This window comes from Labeo rohita, chromosome 9 (genome assembly GCF_022985175.1).
Source record: "Labeo rohita strain BAU-BD-2019 chromosome 9, IGBB_LRoh.1.0, whole genome shotgun sequence".
NCBI classification, from domain to species: domain Eukaryota; kingdom Metazoa; phylum Chordata; class Actinopteri; order Cypriniformes; family Cyprinidae; genus Labeo; species Labeo rohita.
The window spans coordinates 9,474,569-9,496,802 of record NC_066877.1 but is presented as its reverse complement, the minus strand read 5'-3'; the positions used below and the strand labels follow the sequence as shown (position 1 = coordinate 9,496,802).

Here is a 22,234-nt window from a genome sequence, read left to right as displayed (position 1 = left end):
TTATTATAAAAACCATATGTTGTCTTTAACGTCAAATACTTACATGTACCCAATTACTTTAATCAATAATTTAAACTGTTGTCAGACTGTTTAAAATTGCATCTAAATTTAACATATATATATAAAAAAAAAAAAAACAAAAAAAAAACAGGAGCTCATAGGGATGCAATACTATAACAAAAATCATTATTGTAGATGTTATTGTTATGCAAAACTCTTGTTATAATAACTGAAGCTACGAAATTAATCTTTTATTTACATCGCAGCTGCACTGTTTTAATAAATAGGGAATTCGTGTTTCATCACTGACTAATCTAAGCGCCTCTGATTGGTCATCGCAGTCCTAAATTCAACAGAAACGCGTTTGATTGGTTGTAAGGCTCAACACTGCACAAAACAGTGCATAAAAGCAATCTGATACAGTGTGAGTGAATCTAAACGTTATACCGCAAATTGACACTTGTCATTCATTTTCACATTTAATTTTAATCGCAACAGACGTGATATGTTGTTTAACTAGGCAGGGGAATTTTTTGCCCCTTGGTCTTAAATTTATGGGGCATTTTTGTTCATTTCGATGGCATTTTTGCCATAAGCCCTTGTTAATTTCCAATCCTGCTAGGTGGTACACAATGAGCTGTATTAACAACATGTCCAATAGATCTCCATTATTTAATAACTTTTTTCAAAAAAAAAAAAAAAAAGCTTACTTCTTCAATACCTCTGCTCACAAAAACTAGAATATGGGAGAAAAAAAAAAACTTGCAAAAAAGTGAAGTTCTTTCTCAGTACTGCCATCTTGTTTTCCAGTAAATGTCTAAACATTTTTACATCAAGATACATTTACTTGAGAAGCAAATGTTGCAAGATAAGAAGTCTTTTTTTTGGTGAAAAATCAAAAATTTGACTGGTTAAAATAAGAACCAAAATCTCTCAATGGGGTCAGAACATTTACAAAAATCAAAGTACTCACTTAAATTCATTTATTTTTAATTTCTCAGAAAACAAAATTTGGCATGTATCTTAATTTAAGGATGTTAAGATATTTGCAGTGAAAAACAAGACAGAAATCATAAGATTATCATTTTTTTTTGTCAAGAAACATTTAATGCAATGACTTTGTTAATTTAATACATCTTGATTTTAGACCTTTTAAAGCCTAAATTTGTGGAAGGGCAAATTAAGACTTTTTTAAACCGGCAGAAACTCTGATTACATAGTATTACCAGCATTTTAGTGGAGATGCTACACATTTGTGACATAAAATAAAGTCTCTTTGCTTGCGAATAGCTGTGGCAGCGAAAATATGCAATTTGTAATTTAATGGGCTTCTTGTGTGAATGTGGCTAATTTCACAGTTGAGTGTGTCAGCTTGTACTCATCAGGGGTTGATGCCAGCTGCTGAGGTTTTCCATTACAGAGATAGCAGACATTGTTTTTAACTAGCCGTCCTCTCACTTCTCCTGGTTTGATTAGCAGGAGTGGTGGGAGGTGTGATGCTGCCTGACAAAGAGGGGCAGAAAATAGTCTCACACCTGGGACAAAATAATGACCTAAAGCTCCTCTAAGCACTTTAACACTTCATTCAAGCACTCATTGTTGGGTCTAGTCACAGACAGCGACAGTCCTCAAATCTGATTGGATTTCTGAAAGCAGTTTTTCTTCAATGCTGGATGTTACTGTCCATTTCCACCTCTTGAACTTTTTAAAACTTTAAGATCTTACGAAGTAAACTGAAACGAAATCATTTTTCTCTTTTTTGACAGTCTTTTCAATTGCTGTAACACTGTTTGAACAGTCCCATCCTAAATAAAAAGACCTTGCAATAAAATTCATTTCACAGACACAGATATACATTGCCTGGCAAAAGTATTCATACCCCTTTATTTTGTTCACGATTTGTTATGTTGCTGAGTTATGTTAAACTGTTTTAAATTACTTTTTTCCCCCACATCAATTTACACTCCATACACTATAATGACAAAAAAAAAACAGATTTGTGACAATTTTGTAAATGTATTAAAAATAAAACACTGAAATAAGCTGCATAAGAATTTATACCCTTAACTCAGTACTTAGTTGAAGCACCTTTACAGCCTCAAGTCTGCATTTGGCAATTATCTACCAATGTTCCCCAAACCTCTTCACCTTGTCAGCTTGGATGGGGGCTGGCAGACATTTTCATTTAATTGTGTTTAAGCCAAGGCTCTGGCTGGGCCGCTCAAGGACAGTCACAGAGTTGTCTATAAGCCACTCTTGCTGTGTGCTTAGAGTCACTGTCCTGTTGGAATGAGAACCTTCTGCCCAGTCTGAGCTTCTGTGTCTTCAGGAGAGGATTGAGTTTGGCCACACCACCATAAAGACTGTATTGGAGGAGTGTTCCAGTGATGTTTGTCCTTCTATAAGTTTCTCCCATCTGCATATATGATCATAGAGCTCAACCTGAGTGACCATAAGCTTCTTGGTCACTGGTTGTCCTAGTTGTTCCAAGTGTCTTCCACTATGGATAATGGAGACTACACGCTTCTGTGAACCTTCAACGCAGCAGATTTTTTTTCTTTTCTCTACCCCAGACCTGTGCCTTGACGCAAACTTGTTTCTCAGCTCTACAGGCAGTTCGTTTGACCTCAGGGCTTTGTTTTTGCTCTGCCATGCATTTTCAGCCGTTAGACCTTTTATTAAGAGGTGTGTGCCTTTGCAAATCATACTCATTGAAATGAATTTGCCACAGTTTAACTCCATTTGACGTGCAGTAATAGCTACAAGCAATTTATAAGTGTGTCTGAGCTAAATGTCAAGTGTCCCAGAAATGTATGAAGGTATGAATACTTAGGCAATAAAACAATTTCAGTTTTTTATTCCTAATAAATGAGCAAAGTTGTAACAAATCTGTTTTGTGCTTGTTATTATGGTGTATGGAGTGTAGACTGATGTGGAAAAAAACTAATTTAAAGCAGTTTAACATAAGGCAGCAACATAAAAAAATGACGGGGTATGAATACTTTCACAAGGCACTGTGACTGTCAGTGAACGACAAGATACCTGAATCACGTGAATGCGCCCACCTTCAATATAGAGAGGCTCCACCACATCATGGTTGATCAGCTCAAAGTTCTCATGGCCGATCCAGTGCTCTACATTGCGCTTGCGGCCAGTGAAGAAATTATCCACCACTGTCACTTCATGACCATCCATCATCAGCTTATCAGTGAGGTGCGAGCCCACGAATCCTGCCCCGCCGGTGATCTACCAGAGTAAAGACTGTATATCATTTCACAAGTTGACATTATTGAGGTACACAGAGTCATAAACGACTTTTTATTTACTAAAGGTTGAGAAACATTTTAATAAAGCAGCAGCCATATGGGAATGAATCACAACATGGGGTAAAATCAGCACAGTGAGTAATCAGAAAAATTGAGCAGTGTTTCTACTCCCTGCTGTTTCTCGTTTCCTCATTGCTTTTATGTACTTTCAGTCTCAATCATCTAGGTGCAATGCAGCCTATACTGAAAAAACTATAGTTTCTTCACTGTGACACATCTACCATTGGTTATGCTTCAAACCATCACTGTAACCTTATAAACGCAGGAGATTTTATTAAATAACATTTCATTTGGAAGAATAAAAATGCCACTGATCTGTCAAAGAGTGGAAAATGAATAATGAAATGGCTATAAACTATGACGACCAATTTTAATGTAGTAAGGAGCAAGGGATGCCATGTATATCTGACAGAGAGATGTACATGTATTATTGAAGCAGCAGACTGTGAAGAACTTCTTACCAAAATTCTCTTTCGGTCCTTCTCAGATAAGAATTTCACAGGAGGGTACTTCTGGGTAAAACTGTAATGTGAAAGAAACCTTAAATAAGCACGATTCATTCTACTATATGTCAACAACACGGTGACATAAAGCGCAAATAAATCAACGCTGATGAAAAATGCTCTTACGAACTGGATTTTAAACACATGTTCCTTGCCAGAATTGAATATGTCAGTACCTGAGCTCAGAAACTCAATAACGTTTCACAAATCCAGGGGGATGAATCTGCGCTTGTGATTTTCTCTTCCATTTATTCTTGAGTTTCCCAGCTCAGATACTGCTCTTCACAATACAGACAAATGGATTTGTAGATACAGATAACCCCACTCTCCTAGTCCCCTGACTTCACTGATAACTTCATCACTGATAATTTCAATTGAGGACACTTTTCTTTAAATAACTCTGATCTCATGGGTTTTCTTTGCGCACCAGTGAAGACTCAAAAGAACAAACAACATCAACTCACCCATCAGAAAAATCCATCCCATGGTCCTTCTGAAAAGCTGCATTAATAAAATAAGCATTTTCTAATCTCCTACTGATTTCATGTTTGTAGATTTTGTTATATTTGTTATATAGTGCTGTATGTTCAAACAAGTGTCACTTCCAACTCTGCTGTCCAAATGTTCACTCTTTATCTCAGGTTATCAGGAAAGCAGTATATAAAGCTGTCACTCCCTTACTGGGCAAGAAAATCATAAATTCTTCCTCCCACATTTTCCCCCCCCACAGAAACAGTAAAAATGTTATTTCAGGAGCACAGCCCATGCTGATAATGCTGGTGGTACCTTGTTAAAAAAGTGACAAAAGTCTATCCAAGAATTGTTTTTGTTATTTTGGCCAAACTGATTTTGCTTTAGTAGAAACGAGATTCATTTCAAACTGCTGCCATAACACTTCAGCCTGTTTAATGAATCTTCTAACACAGGTAATTTACACTGAGCATCAAGCAATTTCCTTCAGGCCTGGCTGAGGTGCAGCAAAATGAAAAGAAAAAGGAAGTTACAATCCACAGACTTCACATCTCATCATCAGGAAAAAAAAACAAAAAAAAAAAAAAAAAAAAAAAAACTCTGAGGGCTGCAGAAAGATTGTGGAGCAATTTTAACCTCCTCTTGAAATGTCAATCAAAGCTTGGTGCACGTTATGCTTTAGTCCATCTCTCTTTGTGCATTCAGCCCTGCTTATGCTTCTTCAAATTGGCGCTGTTTAAATATACAAGCTAGTTTATGAGGCAAACTCACACTGTAATTTCAGGTTGAGAATATATACAAAAATATATTGCGATATTGACAAAAAATAATATCTTGATATTTTCTATGGTCGATGGTCAGTTCACACTGATAAAAATAAATCTTTTCCAATAAGTTTGAATAGATTTTTATCTTTATGGGCATTTTTACTTTTAAAAAGACTTTTTTTTTCTATCTTTATCTTTTGAATCAAATTCTTACATTTGGGCTGTTACCAAGCAAATGACATTAGTATCAACAAAATTTGTCTGTGCAATCTAAAGGAAACACAGAATCTGCATCTGAAGTGGCATTTAGATGTACTTACACACTGTTTAGTACATTTAACCTGCAGTTACAAATGCATAAATAATGTTTTGCTATTTTAAACATAAAACTATGAAAATTTACATTTGAAATTATTTAAATAATAAAAAGACACTTTAAATGTGGAATTAAAACCGCCAGTAGGTCAGCAGCAAGTCACAGTTAATAAGTGAGTCATTGCCATTGAACCGAATCATTTAAACGGTTAAATCTATCAGGAACGAAACACCGTCATGTCGCTCAGAGATGCAAAACAGTGCTGTGGCTTTGTTTGGAATGATTTTTGTTGGCGAAATAGAGCAAAAACAGGAAATATGGTGTCTAAAACGTAAGTCTCTTAATTCTTGTCTATTGCACAAAAATCTGCATTTAATCATGGTAATTTTTGGAGAGGAAAACGGCACTCTTCATGTGACATTAATTAACTATATGAAGTGGAATAAATCTATACATATTCTGTCCCCATGTCTTGAATTTGTGATCATTCTAAATGTATTTTAATAGACTGAATCATGCAGTGAAAGAATGCACTGTTAATGCGTATGCACACTAATCTAGACTTCATGTAATGCATGCAGTGCACTCTGTATGTGTTTTGAATGGTTTTTGCAAAATACTCAATGTCAAATCGTTAAAGGAGAACTCCACTTCCAGAACAACAGTTCACAAATAATTTACCCCCTTGTCATCCAAGATGTTCATGTCTTTCTGTCTTCAGTCATAAAGATGCAGTTTAAATGCAGCTTCAAAGGGCTCTAAACGATCCCAGTCGAGGAAGAAGGGTCTTATCTAGTGAAACGATCTGTCATTTTAAAAAAAAAAAAATTGGTATACTTTTTAAGCACAAAAGCTTGTGTAGCACAGGCTCTGGGATGCTACGAATCACATCTAAGTTCATCGTCTGTGTACTCCGGCTCAAAAAGGTAGAGTATGGGGAAAAACTCCATCTCATTTTCTCCTACAACTTCAGAATCGTCCGACATCGTTGTACCTTTTTGTTTGTAAACAGCATTTGACTAACTTGCACTTCCTTAGTCTTTGTGCTTTCGCTTTGTAAACAACTGGGTCTGTGGTTCTGGCTATGTTCAGCATGACCTTTCAACATGATTCAATAGTACATAGTACAGAGCTAGTGCTACACAAGCTTTTGTGCTTAAAAAGTATGCAAATATTTATTTTCTGAAAAAATGAACGATCGTTTGGCTAGATAAGACCCTTCTTCCTTGGCTGGGATCGTTTAGAGACCTTTGAAGCTGCATTAAACTACATTGTGGAAGTTCAAAATCGGGGCACCAATGAAGTCCATTATATGGAGAAAAATGCTTTTCTCAAAAACCATAATTTCTTCACAGCTGAAGACAGAAAGACATCAGCATCTGATGTTCTGATGGACTTTTTTGATCCACTTCAAATGTTGACTACTGTATATCGCACACCCCTAGATGAGAAATATCCTATGCTCAGAACATTTCTATCCTACTAAAATTATTGCTTGCTTTTTTCCTCACTACAGCGCAACATGTTTATCAAGAGTGGACACGTTCAAAAATAGCAGGTATGTAAAATAAGCAAATTAATATTTAGTACATTTCTATTTATTTGTGTGTTTTGAAATTATTGTGTTATATGAATTATTTTATTATCTGTAACAGACCATGATACAGTGTGTAGGTATTTTTGGGTGTAAAAGAAAAGCATACCTGAGCTCAAGTTCCCGTATCTTCTCCCTGAGAGGTGCCACTGCCTGTGAGAAACACAGAGTAAGATTTGACAGTAAGAACAGGACAGGATGGCCAAAGAAAAGACATACGAGACAAAGAGTATGAATCAAAGAGAACAGGAAAAGACGAGTTTAGAGAGAGATTTATATCTGCTTGTTAATTTGTGATGTAAGAGATGCTGTTTCTGGGTCTAAGCCTCAATTCTCAACAGCCTTTTATGAGCACTGTTTTTTTATTACACATTTAAGCTAAACATTTAAAAACTCTTAATATTTATAATATAATATTTATAATATTTATATTTATTATATGTTTATTTTGTTTTATATTTTCATTATTTGGCTATCTGGGACTTCGGTATGGAGTTAAAGGTTAGGATTATAATTTTTTTTGGTAGTATTACAGTACCAGTCAAAAGTTTTTGAACAGTAAAGTTTTTAATGTTTTTTGTTTAATGAAGTCTCTTCTACTCACCAAGCCTGCATTTATTTGATCTAAAGTACAGCACAAAACAGTCAAATTTTGAAATATTTTTTTGGTATTTCATTTTATAACTTTTCTATTTCAATATATTTTAAAATGTAATTTATTCCTGTGATTTCAAAGCTGAATGTTTAGCATCATTACTGCATGATCCTTTAGAAATCATTCTAATATTCTGATTTGCTGCTCAATTTATTAATATTATTGTTGTTATTATTATTATTATTATGCTGAGTAGAATATTTTCAGTTTCTTTGATGAACAGAAAGTTCAGAAGAACAGCATTTATCTAAAATAGAAATCTTTTGTAATATTAAAAATGTACTCATCATCACTTTTGATCAATTTAAGGCATCCTTGCTAAATAGAAGTATTAGTTTCTATAATTTATTTCCCAAAAGTGTTTAGTGTTACAAAATCTTTTTATTTCAGATACATGCTTCTTTCTATTCATCAAAGAATCCTGAAAAAAATATACTCAACAGTTTTAAATTTTGATAATAATAATTAATAACAATAATAATTATTGTTTTGTTTTTGTTTTTGGAGCGGCAAATCAGCATATTACAATGATTTCTGAAGGATCATGTGACACTGACGACTGGAGTAATGATGCTGAAAATTCAGCTTTGATCACAGGAATAAATTACATTTTAAAATATATTCAAACAGAAAGCAGTTATTTTAAATAGCAAAAAATATTTCACAATAGTACTGCTTTTGCTGTATTTTGGATCAAATAAATGCAGGCAAAAAAAATCGTCAAAAACTTTTGACTGGTAGTGTATTCCACATTGTGAGTGTATATTAGCACCGTTTGTTGTTTTCTTGTGGCATCTGATAGAGCGTCTGGACCTGAAGCGGTGACGTGTGACGTTAAACTTAACAAGCAGATACAGTGAAGGAGCTATATAAATCACGCAGTATAAATTTTTCTCTGACTAAACAGTCATCAAGAACTATCAGCCCTCAAACTGATTAACAGATGAATCTGAGATCAGCTGTTAGGGTTGTGTGAAAAGAAGAACAAAATCCAACTGTTTTTGCTAAGGGACCAAAAATAGTTTTTAGATTATTAATCTTTTAGTCATTAATCATTCTTTAATTAAAGGGATAGTTCACCTAAAATTGAAAATTACCTCATTTCTCACCCTCAAGCCATTCTAGGTGTATATGACTTTCTTCTTTCAGACGAATACAATCAGAGTTTTATTAAAAAAATGTCCTGACTTCTTTGTATTCATCTGAAAGAAGAAAGTCACATATACCTAGGATGATTTATTTAAATTTTTGGGTGAATTATATAACACCTTTTAAGGCACTAATCAGCAGAAAAGTGGGTCAACCAAAGGAAATACTGTATAGGCCTGATTTTACAGTGACTTATTGCATATCTGGTATTTTATGCCACGCTGTCAATATAATAGCTTACACTGCCTTTTAAAAATTTGGGGTCAATACCATTTTTAAAAAAATGTTTTTTAAAAGAAATGCTAACCAAGGCTGCATTTACTCGATCAAATATACTGTGAAAAATAATACAATAATCACTACAATTAAAATTAATGGTTTCTATTTTATTATATTTTAAAATGTAATTTATTTCTGTGATGAAAAAGCTGAATTTTCAGCAGCCCTCCAGTTTTCAGTGTCACATGATCCTTTCAGAAATTTGGTACTCAAGAAAACGATTTTTTCCATTACCAAAAAATTATATAATAAGCACTGATACAATTTTCATCATACAATTAATTCAATTATTAATTTAATCAGCATGTCATGTAATGAATCTGAATATTTTAATCGATTTAAGCACAATTCCATAATTATTAGTTATGCTCGTTAAGTATTCCCATCTTTATTAACACGCCAAATGACAGTCAAAATGACAAACGTTAAGATCTGGGTCACAGAACATCTCTAAACTATAACACCTCTTTAAATGAAATATCAAACACCAGGCAGGGGAATAAATGTCAGCGTTTCTAAAAGCTATCACGGATGCTGACAAATAAGCCTCAGTAGGTGTTGACACACTTTGAACCTTAAGGTCAAGCAGATAGGGAAAACGCGGCTTCTAATGAGCTTTTGCAAGGTGATAAGCAGACATTTGGGATCTATAAAGATGACGATAGAGATCACAGTTATAGCACTGTACGTGTACAAAAACCAACAGAGATAAATTAAATGGGTTTCAAAGATGCAATATAAAGTTTCTCAAACATGGTGCATGGGAATAACAAATAAGGCAAATTAAAAATACAGCAGTCTGCACAGTTTCCCAGTGGGTTGCTTTGGGAGTTCTGGGTGGTTACTTACTGGCCCATGTCTTGATATTCTTGTTTCTAGGCAGTGCTTCTCACATACATTTTAAACTAGATAGATTTTTTTTTTTACACCCGTTTCGTCATTCGTCAGGTAGAAATGGTACATCTGATCACTAAGAAATGAAGCAGGTTACTTCACCTCAACAAGCTGCTCGATTTGATTCATCATTCTTGTCAATGGCACCATGGTACAGGTTGAGTTATGTGTTATATTTTAAAAGCTTAAAAGCAACATGAAGAGTTGCACTGTATTGCTGGGTGAACCAGCATAATAAAAATGCTGGATAGTACTTGATCCATCTGGGACTAATTAGGTAGTGAAAAGTTGTTTTGGCATTCACTGACAGGTAATTGAAGAGGCAAATAAGGCGGCTTGTTGATGCAGTGCAAAAACAGCACAAAAAGTTGAGCATTTTGATGAAAAACCCTAAATAACCTTTTTGTGTGTGCTGATGAATCATTCTTTTATTTTATTTTATTTATTTATTTATTTGTTTGGGGGGAGATTTTAGGCATGATTTCAAAAAAGTTAACGACTGCAATAGATCAATTTGAATAAGAGGGATCATACAAAATGCATGTTAATGTTTATTTAGTACTGACCTGAATAAGATATTTCACATAAAATGTGTTTACATATAGTCCACAAGAGAAAACAATAGTTGAATTTATAGAATAGAAGGTTCAAACGCTCAGCGATGCTCCAGAAGGAAACAAGATGCATTAAGAGCTCGGGGGGTAAAAACTTTTTGAATTTGAAGATCAGGGTAAATTTAACTTATTTTGTCTTCTAGGAAACATGTAAGTAGCCTTTTGAAGGGCAGTGCTAAATGAAAAAAATATGATATTTAGGCAAAATTAGAAAAATGTACTCATCTCTATCCTGTTCAAAAGTTTTCACCCCTGGCTCTTAATGCATCATATTCCTTCTGGCACATTAGTGAGTGTTTGAACCTTCTTTAATAGTTGTGTATGAGTCCTTCAGTTGTCCTCAGTGTGAAAAGATGGATCTCAAAATCAAACAGTCATTGTTGGAAAGGGTTCAAATACACAAAAAAAACAAAGAATCTGTGGGACCTGAAAGATTTTTCTGAAGAACAGTGGGCAGTTTAACTGTTCAGGACAAACAATGGACTCATGAACAACTATCACTAAACAAAAAAACACATAGCTGTGGATCATTCAGGTAACAACACAGTTTTAAGAATCGAGAGGATGTAAACTTTTGAACCGGGTCATTTTTATAAATTCAACTATTTTCTCTTGTGGACTATATGTAAACATCTTTTATGTGAAATATCTTATTTAGGCCCATAATAAATAAACCAAAGCATTAATGCTCTAAGTGTGAATTTAAGCACCAGGCTTTATATCACACACAAAATGAATATTTATTTCTGTTTGTACACCTGTTGTTTACACAAAATGCTTCTTGCTGGAACTCAAAATGTGACTTTTGCTCAGATTTTTGCCCAATTTGCAGTCTGGCTGAGTCAACGCCAGCTGCCGAAAGTCAGAGCCAGTCGGCAGATTTTGGCCAGAATATCAAACATGTTTATGATTTTGAGCTGATTTCCAAACACACATTGTTTTCATTTGTTTCTTTGTGAGGTTGTTGTGTTGGAAACAACTTGAAAGTCTAATAGTGTGTGATCCTCAGTTTTGATGCCCAGTTTTTCTTTGTAGCCATTTACAAAGTTGGCAAATGTATGATGCCGAGTGTTTGAAAATCTGTTCAGATTTTAAATATTGTGTAGTGTATTGCCTTCACCTGTTACCCTTTGCAACAACAGACATAAATGACTAAAACCAACTGAGAAACATCGCACATGTAGCCAGGACAGCATCACAAGCAAAGAAAAAGTATTTGGGGCATCCAAGGAGAGTGTAGAACAGATTAACACTGCTTGTTACGTGCCCCCTGTCTAGGAGACTTAATTGCTATCAAAGGCATGAGTAATTAAAATCTTAATTATGTAGCGCTCTTGGGTAGCGGCACAATGTATCCCGAGAGCTCAAAGTGTGAATATCAGCTGTTAGGTACATATGGTTTTCAGTAAAAATGAGGCAGGTGCTGACACCAATAAAAATGTGAAAAAGTGAAAAAAAATGTAAAAGTGAAATATTTAAAATTAAAAAAATCAGCTTGAAAATTAACACGAACAGCTTGTGCTAACAAACCTCATCTATCCTCTGTTCAATCTTCATCTCTCCATGTTCCTGTATAGACCTGTGGGAAACAACAACAGACGGCTTTATCTCAGCTTCACAGATACACAAGTACACAAAGAGTCACACTTGCAAAGCAGAGTTTACTGAAGCACACAATACTCTTCCTCAGTGCAGTCTGGACACATGGTGAAGATGCTCACAGTCAACAGTACCGCATGACAGCAGCTGATCTATACCAAAGCTTGTTTCCACGGCCCAGTGAGTAAGTCTAATCTTGGTTTCTGATTAACGCAGGGTGCAGCAGTCGTTCACGCAGGGCTTGAGCTACACAGGCTTCGATCGGAATCAATGCCCACAGAAAACTTCAAACACCAATCGGCCACAGTATCTAGCGCTGTGCGATTAATCGAAATCGCAATGCGTTTCTTCCGTTAACAAATTAGGTGCGTCTTGCTGGTCACTTGCAGCCCCTGACGCAAGCGGTTCTCACTTCTAGACCAGCAATGTTTTGGCGCTATACAAACCACTTTTCCTGGTTCACAGCTGGTGCTTTAGTTGTCGAATAACAAAGAACTGATTTGAAATTAGTCTCTGGCTACAAACCAGCAGTCAAACTGCCTTGGTGGAAAAGGGATAATAGACAATGCAGTGTGTAGCGACTACTGCCACACAAAAACATGTCGGAGAAGTTAACATGCCAAAGCAAGATGCTGTGCCTGTACTTGAAGCATGCCAGAAAAATCCCACCAGTGTGGGAATATTTTTAGATTTGGTAAAACGGAGCGTGTAGTCGTTGGCCAAAAAAAAAAAAAAAAAAAAAAAAAAAAAAGCATTTATTTTTTTCACATTTCTATAGACATCGCTTTAATCTTGTTACTGTGAATTCTTTAGGCCGCAACAATCACGTAGTAAATCTGTTACATATGTGACAGCCCTAAGAGCAACATAATAAAAAAAAAAAAAAAGTCTTCTAATGATGACAGCTTTTAGCCGCCCATCTGAGCAGAACTGTAAATCTGACATCTACTTTTTTCCTGACATTTACAGGAGAGCTGATTTTTTTTTTTTTTTGCAGTAGACTGTGCTAGCAAATTGTCTGAAACATTGTTTTTTTCCAAAGAGAAATGATAATTACCTCATATTTGCGTAGGTTCCCCAGACAGCTAAAAGTAGAAAGGAGAGAAGACATCAGTACCAAATCAAATATCACACAGCAAATGCAAACTGATTCTCAATACACACATTTTTTTAGTCATTACCATTACAACATCATTAATAAATACATTGTTAAGTTGTTAGAACCTAAAGTAAGTGATTATGTCTGTTCAGTTGAAAATGGAAAAGATATGTTATCAGTTAATAATACAGTTTTAAAAAATGGAAGAGTGAAGACAAAAACAAAACAGCTTCTGAGCCATTCAGTTTTCTTTCACTCTAATTTAAAAGCATCAACGGTTCCTATAAAAACATGATGCAATTCAACATTGCACACAAAGCTCATAGAACATTATGCACAAATATGCACAGCTGTTTGCATTTGTATTCTGCATTGAAAATATATATAAATTAGCTTTTGCATTTGCATTCAGTGTTATTTTGTGGTGTTTATATACTGTAAGCAGTTTGGTCGGTTAGATTTTTCATGTTTTTAAAGTCTCTTCTGCTCACCAAGCCTGCATTCATTTGATCCAAAGTACAGCAAATACAGTCAAATTTTGAAATATTTTTACTATTTAAAATAACTGTTTTCTATTTGAATATATTTTAAAATGTAATTCATTCCTGTGATCAAAGCTAAATTTTCAGCATCATTACTCCAGTCTTCAGTGTCACATGATCCTGAAGAATCATTTCTAATGTGCTGATTTGCTGTCAAAGAAACATTTATTATTATTATTATTATTATTATTATTATTATAATCAGTATTTAAAATGACATTTTTTCAGGATTCTTTGATGAATAGAAAGATCCAAAGATCAGCATTTATCTGTAATAAAAAGCTTTTGTAAAAGTATACACTATAGAAATGAATACTTTTACTTGCTTTAAATTGATTAAAAGTAATGATAAAGACATTTACAATGTTAAAAAAGATTTCTATTTTGGATAAATGCTGCTATTCTGAACTTTCTATTCATCAAAGAAACCTGAAAAAATCTACTTAGCTGTTTAAATAATAATAATAATAATAATAATAATAAATGAGCAGCAAATCAGAATATTAGAATGATTTCTGAAGGATCATGTGACTGGAGTAATGATGCTAAAAATTCAGCTTTGAAATCACAGGAATAAGTTACATTTTTAAATATATTCAAATAGAAAACAGTTATTTTAAATAGTACAAATATTTCAAAATTGTACTGTTCTTGCTGTGCTTTGGATTAAATAAATGAAGGCTTGGTGAGCAGAAGAGACCTTCACGTTTGACTGGTAGTGTATATCAATGATGTCTAAAAATCAAGAGTGAAAAACACTTCTGATCCATGAATGCATCCCAGCTACTCTACATGATCTCACAGTTTGAAGTGTCCATCATAGGAAAACTACACATACTGGTGTGAATAATTAAGAGATCCAGCATCTCATAGTATGAGGGTACACTGTCTCAGGAATGATTATAAGGAGCTTATGAGTTTCTGATGTACTATAATCTGACATGATGAAGATTTTAAACCCAGAAGACAAAAATAGTGCAAAGAAAGCTTAAAATTAACTGTTTTTTCAATTTACCAGATGCAAACACTGCCAACAGCCTCTGTTAAAAATCTCAGAAAATGTAGTTTAGTGTCTCATGAACCTTTAAAAACCTTTAGACATTTAAAACTCTAGTAAAAATGTAACTAAAAGGTGAATGTCAGTCTAATAGTCACTGGTTGGATTCTGGGCTCTTATTTATGGCTGTTACTGCAGTACTTAAAGGAGAAGTCCACTTCCAGAACAACAATTTACAGATAATGTACTCACCCCCTCATTATCCAAGATGTTCATGTCTTTCTTTCTTTAGTCGTAAAGAAATTATGTTTTTTTTTAGGAAAACATTTCAGGATTTTTCTGCATATAATGGACATAATTTTTAATGTCAAACGCTCGTCTTGTCTCGCTCTCCCTGACCTCTGTATATTCTGGCTCATGACAGTTAGGGTATATCAAAAAACTCATATTTTCTCCGTCAACTTCAAAATCGTCCTATATCGCTGTTTTACCTTTTTTGTTAAGGGTATTTGATCTTCTTTGCATGTTTCCTTTGCAAAGACTGGTTCGGTACTTCTGCAGCGATGTAGGAAGATTTTGAAATGATTTTTGAAGTTGAGGGAGAAAACATGATTAGAGTTTTTGGACATACCCTAACTGTCTTGAGTCAGAATACACAGAGTTCAGGGAGAGAAAGGCAAGACGAGCGTTTGAGATTAAAATGTATTTAAATAGTATTTTTTTTTAACAAAAATAACCGACCGTTTTGCTAGATAAGACCCTTCTTTCTCAGCTGGGATCGTTTACAAACGCATTTGGGATCGTTCGAAGCCGCATTTAAACCACATTTTGGAAGTTCAAAATCGGGGCACCATAGCAGTCCATTATATGGAGAAAAATCCTGAAATGTTAAAAAACATTTAAAAAGTTTTTAAAAGTTAAAAACTGAAGAAAGAAAGACATGAACATCTTGGATGACAAGGAGGTGAGTACATTATCTGTAAACTGTTGTTCTGGAAGTGGATTTCTCCTTTAAAGAAATCCTTTCTCTATAAAGAAATATGACTAACGTGATAATAAACATGGAAACATCTATAAACAATATTATCATGATAAAATACTAATTACAGACATATACTATCCTCTTCAATCAATTAACTTTCAGATCAAAGCACACATATGTAGAAAAAATGAATCTGTCTTGGGTATGTGAGGCTGAACCTTCATAAATCATTACGTTAATATTGTAAACATGACCTTTTTACTCTTTAATAAGGATTTTGTGGAATATCATTTTTCTCTAGGCTACATATCGCAAACACAAACAACTCATACCTGCCAATACACATCAAAAATGTCAGCAGGAATTGAGTAAAATCACCACCATAAATAATAAACTATGCCCTCCACACATTCGCTCCAGGTGAGTACCACCAACAAGAGCTTAGTTGAAATATGAAATGTGAGATGAACAAAAAAAAGAGGATTGTATAAGAAGAATCCAAAGCAAAAGGTGAGTGTGAACAGAAAATGTGTTACAGAGACAATTATGTAAATCCCTCTGTTCCCAATCTGGCGTGTTCTTTCCCAGTGGCCTTGCTGCTGTCGCCATAAACTCCTGGGTGCTGTGTGATTAACGGCAGGCTTTTCTGTGGACGGCCAGCCCGGCGTGTGCCACCTGATGCCATGTCAAGGCAAATATGTGAGGAAAAGCAATTTGATACAGCCCATTTGAGGGTGGCAGAACCAGACGCTCAAAGGAATAAAGTTTTTTTTTTTAACGCCTCAGTGCTTTTTTGGGCCATACATTCATTGTCAGCAGTCACCAAAAGTGTTACCAACATGTTCCACAGACGAAAAAAGTAATACGGGTTTGGAACAACATAAGGGTGAGTAAATGATGACAGAATGTCATATTTTTTCATTAAACTATCCCTTTCCCTTTTGAAACACAATTTAGTCTGATAAATCAATTCTTGTTTGAGCACATAAGAACTGGCATTTTGAGAAATAAAGCTTCTGCAGAGAGCTCAAGCAAACAGGTAGTAGAGTAATACAGACTTCAAAACATGTCCCGTTACATCTGGTCATGTTCTCACAGTTGCAGTAGCGAAATTATTTTTAGTCCTGCCTGTTGTGAAAACTGTGTTTTGGGGCAGGTGGGAACATGGCAACGGTAGACTGGTTTGTCAAGGTCACTCTCTTGGTGAACAACTCTGTTGAGTCCTGGGGCCTCTTTAGGGATCAAAAAGAACTGGAGCAGTCATTTCTCAAAGTAGCATTCCCTATGACCCAAATTCATCTTTCTGAATTTCTCCATCCTGGTTTTGGGGTCTCCAGTGACTTAAAACTCAAGACTGTGCAAAAGTGGTTGCACTTGTGTCTCTAGAGTCTTGGCTGAGTATTAACCAAAGCTCATGTTAATAAAACTTCATGAAAGGACACACTGTGCACCATTGAATAATGCTTGCTAAGAATACTGTATTATAAAGCAATGTACAGCACAGTTTACCATACATAGTTCTGCAAGAATATTTTAAGCAACAAGGTGAGTGTGAAGTGAATGATGCATCGTGTGAAGATAAACAGTTGAACTCTTAAGATGATGTCAAAAGTTTACATACACGTTTGCAGAAGCTGCAAAATGTTAATTATTTGACCAAAGGGGGATGATACAAAATGTATGATCTGAGGGATCATACAAAATGGTTGGTATTTTTTATTTAATACTGACTTGAATAAGACATTTCTCATAAAAAAAGACATCTACATATAGTCCACAAGAGAAAATAATAGTTACATTTATAAAAATGACCATGTTCAAAAGTTTACATACACTTTCTTAGAACTGTGTTGTTAAAAGATCAACATATGATAGTGATAGTTTGTTAGTTTGTTAATGAGTCCCTTGTTTGCCCCGAACAGTTAAACTGCCTGCTGTTCTTCAGAAAAATCTCACAAAAGTCCCACAAATTCTTAGGTTTTCAGCATTTTTGTGTATTTGAACCCTTTCCAACAATGATTGTATGATTTTGTGATCCATCTTTTCACACTGAGGACAACTGAAGGATTCATATGCAACTATTACAGAAGGTTCAAACACTCACTGATGCTCCAGAAAGAAAAAAACATGCATTAAGAGCTGGGGTGAAAACTTGAACAGAATGAAAATGTGTATATTTATTATATCACATTTCATTTTTTTCCATTTAGTACTGCCCCTCAAAAGCTACAGAAGATACTTACATGTTTCCCAGAAGACAAAACAAGTTAAAATTTACCTTGATCTTCAAATTCAAACAGTTTTCACCCCCCGGCTCTTAATGCATCGTGTTTCCTTCTGGAGCAAGGTGAGCGTTAAAATCATCTGTAGTAGTTTCATATGAGTCCCTCAGTTGTCCTCAGTGTGGAAAAAAATGGATCTCATAATCATACAGTCATTGTTAGAAAGGCTTCAAATACACAAAAATGCTGAAGAACCAAAGAATTTGTGGGACCTGAAGGATTTTTTTTGAAGAACAGCAGGCAGTTGAACTGTTCAGGACAAACAAAGGGATTCATGTACAACTATTACTAAAAAACAAAAAAACAAAAAAAAAAACAGCTGTGGATCATAACGATGCAGTATTAAGAATCAAGTGTAAACTTTTGAACGGTGTCATTTTCTCTTGTGGACTATATGTAAATGTCTTTTATGTGGAATATTTTATTCAGGTCAGTACTAAATAAAAAATAACATGCATTTTGTATGATCCCTCTTATTGTGGTAAAATAATGAACATTTTGCAGATTCTGCAAGGTGTGTGTAAAATTTTGACTTCAACTGTATTCCTGCCATGTCCACAAACTGCAGTATAAGACAAGGGAAATCTAAATAATGATCTAAGTGGTCTATATAATTGAAGATAAATCCTATTTCTAAATCAAGCATCATTAATTATAAACCAATCAGACCAACACAAAACTGATATTGTTCTAAAGAGAAATCCAAGACAATAATCAAACATTTCCCACAGCAAATGTATAAATCATATCTTCTCAGCAAGAAAAACTGAACAGACATATTAGAAAAATCACACATAAACATAATGACAATCAAATTTCTGTCAAACGGAATATTTAATGAACATTAACAAAGTAAGATGATCACATAGGGGACCAGAGGAAACCATCTGCAGCCCTCAGGGGCAAATCTAATGCTCTGAATGACAGGAGGAGATAAAAACATCCTAATGTTGCATTTAGATTAAACAATGTACTAATGCTACAATATGCTGCCTCCAGCACACCCCTTAAGAGTTTGGAAAACCGTGACATGACACTTGACACCTGTGTGTGTGTTTTCAGCAGTTATCTTATACAAATGATAAACTTGAAACCATATGCTAGTTCACTGCAGTGCCTTCAATTAAGCTCCTACAAATATTTACTTAGGAAATTTTATGTTGGTTTAGTGAGTAATCAAAAATTTTTGCAACTGAAATTTTTGGCTGAAATCATTGATCGGGATCAACAGGTTGGGACAAAGACTGATTAAGAGTGACCCGAACAAAGAGATTTTACTAAAACAAATCCCTAACAAATGGACAAAAACATCTTGATGCAATTTGAATAATACAAACAGTCTCTAAAGTGAACTGCCTCCTGTGTTATTCCATAACTAGGTCAAATCAAATGCTTTCCTTAACAGCCAGGAAACTAGGTTACAGGTTCTTGTGGCAATTTCAATACGGCAAATGGCAGCTTGAATGGGCTTAATTTAAGTTGATGAAAACTCTAGAAGTCACAGAAGTGGCTAAATATAGTAAAGACTAGCTATGTTCATTTAGCATGGAGGAGATGAATGGGTTGCATTAGTGAAGAGGAAATTGCCAAAAATAGCGATGCATGATGTCTCTTTCATGTCTCTCCAGACCTCTGTGCGCTGCACAGGAAACTACATCTAGTGGAAAAAAAGCTAAGCCATTATGGTTTCAGACACAAAGTTTAGTTTAGTGGCCTTTTGGTGACTTTGTGCTCTGTGATGGAGAATAATGTTTAAAGACACATGTCCTGGGTGTTGCGTGCTCATGCTGTCGGACTACGAGACGGCTGGAGCACTGACCATTAGCCGATTGATTTTCACTGATCCTCTGTAATCTCCAGCTTTAATCTCCATCTCTTGGGCTTTAGACACATAAACCAACACTTCACATCACTGACCTCCATAAAGCCCAATGGAAACCCCAGCTGCTAACTGGTTTTCTTCTCTGTCAGACATCAATCTTAGCCAGGATTTACATGCAAATCATTAGTGGCCGACCATATATTTTCTTTTTTTAATTGCAAACGCTGATGGTTCTGGAAGCCCGATTCCGCCACTGAATAACAAATTTAAAAAAAAGGGAATTGCGACTTTTTATCTCACAATTCTGACTTTTTTTCTTGTAATTGCGTTTACATCTCGTAATTGACTTTTTTCACAGAATTGCGTGATATATACTTGCAAGTGTGAGTTATAGTCAGAATTGCGAGATATAAACTGACAATTCTGACATTTTTTCTCAGAATTGCGAGTTTATATCTTGCAATTGTGACTTTTTTCGGGGGGCGCACTCCCTTCAAAAACAAACATAATCCACTGCGTCTTCAGCGACTTTTGGAAGTAAATGACAACTGCTATGTTCATCATTACACCCAACAACAATCAGTTAGGAAAAATTCTTGCCTCCTCCTGAACCGGCGTCGAAACAACGGACAGCATACTGTTTACAGCTCACTCAGGGCGAGCCTATGGTAAAATGGCAGTGTCAATCAATTATCGTGGGAGTGGCCTTGGTTTGTGAGATGTCACACAGCCAAGAAGCTAAGAATGGCTTGATTTGAGAAAGGGGTAATTATTTTTAGGGATTAAAAAAAACACTGCATGGATTTTTATCATTATAGGGTGGTTGTGTACACACACTGCCAACACATTTATGTTCAAACAACATGTAAAAGTGAATTTTGCATCCGATGACAACTTTAAGTCAGAATTGTGAGATATCGCAATTCTGAGAATATACCAGTCTTTTCTCCCCTCAAAACTGGACTTCAAAATTAAATTACAATTCTAAGATAAAAAGTTTTTATCCTGCAATTCAGACTTTATATCTTGCAACTGTGAGTTTTTATCATGCAATTTTGAGAAAAAAGTGTTTATATCTTAAATTCTGAGGAAAAAGTCAGAGCTGTGAGAAAAAGTGTCAGCATTGTGAGATATAAACTTATTTGCAAGAAAAAAAGTCAGAATTGCGAGATACAAACTTGCATTTGTTTTTGTTTTAATAATATTTTTATTAGTTTTACATTGCATAACAAACACCAAACCAAACAACAACAAAATACATAAAAAAATACAAGAATAATAATAATAATATATATAAAAAAAAAGGACTTTTAAGGGTAATCAGGGCATATTAGCAGTTTCAAGTGAAAATAAAAGCACTCAAAAGGGGGCAGACAGCATACTAAGCATTATATTACTGGTTTAAATTAGGGATGCACGATATTATCGGACTGATATCGGAATCGGCCGATAATGACTTCAAATGTAAATATCGGCATCGGCCCGATATGAAAAATTATGCCGATATGTTTTGCCGATAAGATGAATATGTTAACTCACATGTGCTAAGGGTGTGCTAGGGATTAGATCACGTCAGCAGTGTGGCTCATTCTTGAAGCAAAGTTTTGACTGAATGAGGAGTAGATTCACTGTTTTGTATCGCTGCATTTAAACTAAGAATACACATACAGAATGATGCATAGCAATAGCACGTGCAGTGGCAGCAGCGGCTATAGGAGAAAGCGCGCCGTTGTTCCATTTGGGATAATTTACTGTTGCCTGTTTCATATCCAGTCACTAGATCGCTAAATGCACATTTTAAATGGTTTTATGGTGCTCTTTGTTGTATTTTGAAACCCAATGGCTGTGTTTGCACATGACATGATCTGCATTTAAAATAAAAAGTAATTACGGCGCGCGGTCAGTGAATTCTCTTTCTTCGGCGGCGCAACGGCAAAACACACTGTTGCTCATATGAAACATTTTTCGTGAATATGACACAAGTGAGGTACAAAGCATTCTTTATAAGTTAAATAATTGGTTAGCAGGCAAATGTTAGTAGCGACCATACTTTTGGATTCATGCAGTTCGAGCCAATACATTTAAAGCCATAAGCGGCTGTGTGTCCTGTTTTCCCGGTTGGTCACGAATTGCCACAAACTTAATAATATTTATAGTTTCTTTTCACAAATCATCACCGTCTCACCCTTTAATTTCGCAGGTTTGTTTTCTTGTCATTTACTTTTAATCCATGTTGTCGGATCATTTATGCGGGTAAACTGCGTGTGGGAAATAAAAGATTTCGTGGCAATAAATTAAGAATTCGTTAATACGACTTTTTAATTCGTTCCCTTATTTTACAAA

General features: G+C 35.0%; 1 protein-coding gene across 1 annotated transcript in view; it reads right to left on the bottom strand.

Annotated features, from left to right (window-relative positions):
• Positions 1-22,234, bottom strand: part of uxs1 (UDP-glucuronate decarboxylase 1) — a 72,747-nt gene that overhangs the window by 40,688 nt on the left and 9,825 nt on the right. The window contains exons 2-6 of the mRNA XM_051118482.1: positions 13,225-13,252; positions 12,099-12,147; positions 7,087-7,130; positions 3,788-3,848; positions 3,066-3,246 (exon numbers count right to left, since the gene is read on the bottom strand). Coding sequence (XP_050974439.1) covers positions 3,066-3,246; positions 3,788-3,848; positions 7,087-7,130; positions 12,099-12,147; positions 13,225-13,252 — 363 coding nt within the window. The remainder of the gene's footprint in view (positions 1-3,065; positions 3,247-3,787; positions 3,849-7,086; positions 7,131-12,098; positions 12,148-13,224; positions 13,253-22,234) is intronic.